Source organism: Apaloderma vittatum, unplaced genomic scaffold, assembly GCF_000703405.1.
Source record: "Apaloderma vittatum isolate BGI_N311 unplaced genomic scaffold, ASM70340v1 scaffold30087, whole genome shotgun sequence".
NCBI lineage: Eukaryota > Metazoa > Chordata > Aves > Trogoniformes > Trogonidae > Apaloderma > Apaloderma vittatum.
In genome coordinates this window covers 6,173-13,221 of record NW_009725042.1, presented here as the reverse complement: position 1 = coordinate 13,221, position 7,049 = coordinate 6,173, and the positions used below count along the sequence as shown (strand labels likewise).

The following is a 7,049-nucleotide window of genomic DNA, read 5'->3' as shown; positions in this document are numbered from 1 at the left end:
AAGAGACACAGTGTCCCACGATGTGGGGTTCCTCCTTTTCAGGTTCCTTCTGGTCCTGAAACCCAGCTAAGCATCATGTTCCCACCATGTTTGCGGCACTAAAGATGGGGATGAGCCAAAAAAAAGGCTTCAGTGCTGCCATGGGGCTGCAAGCACAGGTTGGACATATCCTCTCGGGGCTGCAGGGGTGCTGCTGGCTCAGCTGGCTCTCCAGGACATCCCTGTCTTGCTCAGCTTTCAGCTGGACACGCTGTGATGGGTGCTCAGGCACCCTTGGCATTGCTGTCACGCAGTGACTGCAGCTTCTGGGCGTGCCTCCTGGGTTTGGGGGGCACAGGCTGTGCCTCGAGCATCCCCGGGATCCCAGCACCACCAGGCAGGATCCTCCTGAAACCCAGGTGTCCTCGGTGCTGGGGGTTTCGAGCCGGGGTGCTGGGTGGTTTCTGGCTGGTGCGACGGCAGCTCTATAACCATAAACCAGGCTGCTGCTGCCTGTCAGTGAGCGCAGGCTAAGGCCCTCCCGGGACAGCCTTGGCCTCTTTCTTGGTCCAGGCTTTTGCTGCTCCTTTTTAACAGAGACACTTTTCCCCCAGCAAAACTGGCAGCCTGTAAAAACGTGTCAGCGTTTCAGTTTTTTCACAATTAATGAGGTGAAACATCCTCGGAAACATTTCGCTGTAATGTTTCTCCAGTAGCTGAGACTTGCCCCTCTCTTACATTTTTCATATATGCCACTTGAGCTGAGAAAATTTCCTTCGAACTCAGCACATTTGGACCCCCCTGGCTTCAATCCCCCTCCCCAGAGCCTCCAGCATTCTTGGGGTCTTTGTGAGGCTGGGGCTGGGCTGGAGGGGGAGCTTTTTTTTTGGGTCAAGATGAAAAGATCAGAGCCCGTTCCTGGTGCCCAGAGCGACCTGGCAGCCCTCCTTCCCCAGAGACACCTCGTGCCCTCAGGTTGTTCCCAAGATGGGTTTGGACCTTGCAGCATTGTGCCGAGCAAAGCCGGGACCCTGTGGGCAGGGGATGGTGGCCCCAAGGGGCTTCTCCCTGGGGCAGCAGAGTGAAAGCACCCAGAAAATAGAATTCTAGCAATATGGTTTTGCCCCCGAGTTGCGATGCTGTGTTGGTTGTGTGCTCCCAGGCTGGGCAGATAACCCCCTCTGGGGGCTCCCAGGCTGTCCCTAAGGGTGTCCCAGGGCAGGGCAGCGCTGGCAATGTCCTCTGGAAAGGGGCTTCAGCCATGCTTGGATGCCTGCGCACCCCCGGATCACCCCTGGGCTCAGTCTCAGCTGAAGTTTGTGGGATAAAAAGAAACCGAATGCTGGGGGCGGCAATTCCCAAACCCGAGAGCTTTGCACCGCGATCCGAAGGGAAACGCTTCCTCCCCATCGCATGATTTAGGGGAACAAATTAAACAATTGCACATGAAGCTTTGGCGGACGTCATCGCCGGAGCTCTCCTCGCTTCCCCGGAGTGTATAAAGGGATGAAGGGAGTCCACATGTTTACCGAGAGAGACCATGGGAGAAACGAAAGACATTGTTTTTCCAAAGGATTTCTTGGCTGTAAAAGGCCTCCACCACCCTGCGGCTTCCCTGATGAAGGCCCAGCGTTAATTTGTTAAATCCACATCAAGTGCCCGGAGAACCCGTTGTTTATTTTTGCTAATTCAGCCGGCCGAGATCAAATTGGGGTTTTATTTGTTAAGGATAAACCTTAATTAATAAAAGCTATTTATTTGGTTAGAGCCGGCCGCAGCCCGAGGGTCAGATATGCCACGATCATTATTTCAAGTAAAACAAACCCAAAACGTCTCTCAACAGTTTGAAAAACGTAGAAACTCAGAGGGCTGAATTTATTTGTCTTAGGAAGAATTTACAGCTAATTCCCTCCAGGCTATTTCAACCCTTAAATTATACCCAAGAAGAAAAAAAGGGGGGAAAAAATGCCATTCCAGGCAGTGAAGGGAAGTAAATGTTACGGCAGATTTGATCATTTGGCTGGGAGGGAGAGGTGAAAAATTTAAAGCTTAAAAGGTCTTTGGCAAACTGCTCGCAAGTAAACGGAACGTGTGAAATAATTTAACGGCAGAAAACTATTCAGGGCTCCGGGGTCTGCGGCACGATGGAAAATGAAACACTCTGGGGGAGATGTAGCCTGGGTTTTTAGCAGGAGAGGGTTGAACTCGCTGCCTCCCAGCACAGCCCCTAAAAGAGGGGGTGTTCACAGGGACAGTGCTGGGCAAACGCTGCGTTCTGACATGAGCGTTTTGCAAAGAAACCCCCCAAACCGCGTGTCCAGAGGGGAGCCACCCCCAGCGGGAGACTGAGCTCAGCTGGGGATGGAGCCCCTCACCAAAAGCCATCCCTGAGCAGAGCATCCCTGCCAGGGGACGCCCCAGTCCCCGGGGCTTGTGTGTGCGAGGGGCTGGGGTTGGAAATGCTGTTGAGGTCTGGATCACAGCTGCACGGAGGTAGTTTATCGCTCACTAATAGAGGTCGTAAGTCAAAGCCAAAGCCTCGATGGAAATCTAGTGAAAATTACCCCTTTACAGCAGTCGGCGGCTGCTGTGCGGGAGGCTGGGGGCCCTGCCAGCGTGGGGCCCCCACTTTGGCAAGCCCCGTGCCCAGGTTTTGGCAGCTGAAACCCGCTGAGTCCTTCCTGTGGAAAACTGATGGAAGCACAGAGGAAAAAGGCAAGACCTGGAAAAGTGGGTGCTCAGGTGAACCAGTGTAGCTCTGACTCAGTGGCGCTGGGGCCGATGTCCTTGCAAATGGGGCAGGACCACTTGGTTCCCCAGTTCCCGGTGGCAGCATCTCAGCGGCACAGTGTGGTCCAGGCGTGCCAGCACCAGTGCTCCCACATGGAGAAGGGTTTGGGGGTCACCGCTGGCACCCCATGGCACTCATAGGGCAAAGTGTTCCCCACGAGGCTGCCCATATGACAGAGGTTTCTCAGGCCACATCCAGCACCCCAAAACTCATCCACACCATGGGCAAAAAGGCTTACCTGCTGTCTAACACATTGGGGCAATTTAAGTCTTTTTTTGTGAAGCACAGCAGGCCCATGCTGGTCTACGTAAAGCCCCTGCAGCTCCCTCTTCCCATCCTCCCTCCCACATCATCTTTCGTTATTTGGTAACGTTATCCTCTCCCCGCTACCCTCGTTTTCCCCCTTCCCTTGTGTTTTTTTCCTTTTTACTGGAAATTGTAATCAGTGGAAGATAAACACACCAAAGGTGGTGAGGGGGGGATGGCTCACGGATTCCCTCTGACCTTGGGGTTGGACAACAAAGCCAATGCCTCCAGCCATGCCCCAAACGAACCCCCAGGTTATAACTGACAAAGGCAAGGATTTGGCTCTCTCTGTAACCTCACAGATTGCTGCATTGGGGCAAAAGAAAGATGGCAGTGAGCTGGTTTCTAATTTTGTGAAACAACAAACTCTTACTCCTGGAAACCCATCAGGGTGGGGAACCAGTTTCCAGTTCCTCCATCAAGGTGTTGGTGAACCTGGTTAAATCGAGTTCCTGTGGATGGGTGGCAGCGAGATGACCGGGGGTCTTCAGGAGACCCAACCCATCCCCTTCCCCAACCCTTCTGCAACGCCGCAGAGCACTCAGTGATGCTCACCTTTGGAGAACTGATCTGGGATTATTAAAGCATCTTTGATAGAAGCAATCCAGCCTGACTTTGCACACCGTTAACCTGTCAGATGCATGCCACCAGCAAGTAGGGTGGCATTTATCTAGTCTGACAAGCCTGTGGTGCCTGGGCTAATGGGAAAAAGATGTTAATCTGTTACCGAGGCTCATCCTTGAATGGGACAGAGGACCCAGGGAGGCAACCTGGGTGTGGAACTGCCTGCCTGAAGTAGAGATGGGGGAAAATAGGGGGGAAATGAACATAGCAGAGAAGTGAGCCACCATCCCCCTCCAAGAAACTCCTTGGAGTATCCCGTGGGGTTTTGTGGTGCAGAAGAAGGTCCTTCTATTAAAACGAGCAGAAGAGGCTGAACAAAACACCCCAACCCAGGCACAGCCCAGGGCTTGCAACTCTCCAACCAGCCAGGAACTGCCGCACCCCAGCTCATCTTGACCCAACTTTGGTCTTAAATCTCCATTCCAGCATGACTTCAAGCCCTGCATGGGAATTGCTCGGCACTATCTGTCCCCCATGGCCGCTTAGCTCTTGCCTCCACGGGTTTGAGGAGATAGAAACCAGTCAGAAACGGGGCCAGATCCTACAGAGCTGATCTGAGAGTTAATTTAAGAAAGCTTTCCTCCTCCTCCTTGCTTACAGCCAAATTAGAGTGGGTGAGAGAAGGCATCACTTATGGAAAAGTCATGTAGCCAGATTTTAAATTGGGTCAAAACCAAAAGGGGGTTGTAAATTTTATTTATACTTTTACTAGGGTTCTGTTGAAATCATTGCCAGTTTGGCAATGCCCTTGGTGCCCCTTCACTTTTTGAACCAAGCTCCAGTCTATAAGAAGCCCTATGGGGTGGCCATAAACCCTCAGGGAAATGTTTCTCACCCTATTACATCTTGTAGCTCCTTCCCAGCCTTGCGGTTTCCAATTTGGTCTCAGGCTCCCAAAAAACTTAGGGACAGCCATGGCCGGACTTCATGTATTTTAATCCAGCGGCTTGTTAGCTCACTGAAGGAAAACAGGACCAAAAAAGGAGCTTGACTAAAAGGGGCAACTGGAAAGCAAAGACTGGCAGAACATTTGAAGCTGCAGGAACAAGAGCTAGAGGGAATCTGGAGAATTTTAGTTGTGAGCCTTTAAATACGAACAGCGGCGAAGGGCAGCCTGGGGTTTTCTGGCTGGGGAAAGGGCCTTGAAGCCACATGTATTTCAGGCACGGTGCCGTCCATCGTGTCTTTACCCAACAAATACAAGAGCACAGGCTGTTTCCAGCCCAAAGGATGGTCAACCAAGTCCAAGTGCACCTAGAACACAACATAAGACCAGAGAAATGCTGGCAGCTGCAGCAAGGCCCTGAGAGGTGGATAAAGCTCCTTTTCCTCCCCTTCCCATCCAAGGATGCTCCCCTCTCCTCATGGCCCCAGCAGCTTGGCCTCACCACGGTCAAAATGATGAAGCGTTCTCGCACGTGCCTGGGAGATGAGGAACAGAGCTGGTGGTGGTGCCCAGGTCCCACCTCCACATCCCAGCATCTCCCAGCCCAACACCTCATCCCTTACTGGGTCAGGGTGTCCCATCTCAGGATGGGACAGCCCTTGAAAGTGTTATACTCAGGCACAAAGGGACCCTAGAGCTTTGATGGAGAAGTTGTTGGTGGAAATTTCATGGCTTGAATTACTCAGAATTAAGGTCCAAGGAGGTTTTTCTGGCTTTAAAGATCTTGGGATCCATAGTTTCCTCCTGCTTAACAGCTTGGTGTTATTTTGAAGCAGGAGAGTTAATATCTCTTCCAGTAGGTTTTGTCACTTGCTCAAGTATCATCTGAAAATGCTGCACTTCTATTTAATATGTATCAAGATAGCTTATTAGCAAGTATTATTTCTTGAGCATATTCAGGGAGAGGTAATTCCTGCCATCATGGCCTCTGCAGTGATATAGAGCAGAAAACCCCAATATAAGCCTGCTGTGAACCAGAATGTCATAAAACTACTAAAATCAAAATAATTCCAAAATATTTTCCCACCAGTAGGTACAGATTGGATCCAGATTCTTTATTAACAGAAAGAATAATTAACCAGCACCTCCATAAGGAAGAGGGACAGCAAGACATGATGCTCATAAAGCTTTTGAAGGCAACTGACTGGGTATCTCAGGAAAATACTTCATAAACTTGCCTAAACTTGATGATATTAGTGACAAAGAGGAGACTAATCTCAGCCTGGCTGAAAGCCCAAGATGAATACTGAGAAACCAAACTACACCCTCAGCTTCATGTTTCCATGAGCCAGCAAAGCCAGAAATAAACACTGCGGAGGCTGAGCTCTGCGAGACACGGTGGTGTTCGTTCCTATCTCTGAAGACCGTGGCTGGATGAGCAGATGCTTGGCTGCTGTCCTGTGTCACCTCAGGGACATGCCACAGCCAGGGCTTCAGGGGAGGCTGGAGGTGGGAGCTGAGACCCACATCTCAGAGATGTTTTGGTGCTGAATTTCCATCACCATCCATGAAACCTTGACCTAAACCCTTAGCGAAAGCCAAGCCTAAGACACCTTGTGGACCACCACAGCTCTTTGCAAATGCTGGGTTTAACCCCAAGCTCCAGCAGGTCCTGTAATAGGTTTTGCTTCACACAGAGAGCACAGGGCTGCCCACGTGCTGCTCCCACCAGGGAGCACAGCTGGTCTGGAGCAGGACAGTGCAGACCCCCAAGAGGACTCGAGCCTGGCCCGGTCTCTGCGTGGAGTCTGTGGGGTCTCACACAGGTCTGGCTCTCATGTAGCCTCTTCTGTGCCTTCCCCACAGGTGAGAGCCTGAGCCAAAGCCGTGGGCCAGCCAAGAGGAAGAAGAAGCAGAGGAGGAACCGCACCACCTTCAACAGCAGCCAGCTGCAAGCTCTGGAGAGGGTCTTTGAGAGGACGCACTACCCCGACGCCTTCGTGCGGGAGGAGCTGGCAAGAAGGGTTAACCTAAGTGAGGCAAGAGTCCAGGTGAGCAAGGGTTTGTGTGGGAGCAAACAAAACCCTCTACCTTGTCCCCAGGTGGGAGCAGGGGCCATCCTCCCTCTCATTTCATCCTGCACGTGACTGTGATTGGTAGGATGGGTGCTTGGGGCATGCCTGCTCATGCCAGGTCCCTGCTGACCACCTTCCCTCCCCGCACAGGTCTGGTTTCAGAACCGGAGGGCAAAGTTTCGCCGTAATGAGAGGGCGATGCTGGCCAACAGGTCGGCATCTCTCCTCAAATCCTACAGCCAAGAAGCAGCCATTGAGCAGCCCATGGCGCCACGGCCAACTGCGCTGACCCCGGAGTACCTCTCCTGGACCAGCACCTCCCCGTACAGGTAGGCGCAGGAGTTGGGGAGGATGTGGCCATGGGACAGGCTGGCCCGGGATCCGGGGC

General features: G+C 52.2%; 1 protein-coding gene across 1 annotated transcript in view; it reads left to right on the top strand.

Annotated features, from left to right (window-relative positions):
- Positions 1-4,863: 4,863 nt before the first annotated feature.
- The window catches only part of PRRX2 (paired related homeobox 2), a gene marked incomplete at its 5' end in the record, with an annotated part of 3,192 nt that continues 1,006 nt past the window's right edge, over positions 4,864-7,049 (top strand). Inside the window, 3 exons of the mRNA XM_009872763.1 lie at positions 4,864-4,933; positions 6,453-6,637; positions 6,812-6,990. Coding sequence (XP_009871065.1) covers positions 4,864-4,933; positions 6,453-6,637; positions 6,812-6,990 — 434 coding nt within the window. The remainder of the gene's footprint in view (positions 4,934-6,452; positions 6,638-6,811; positions 6,991-7,049) is intronic.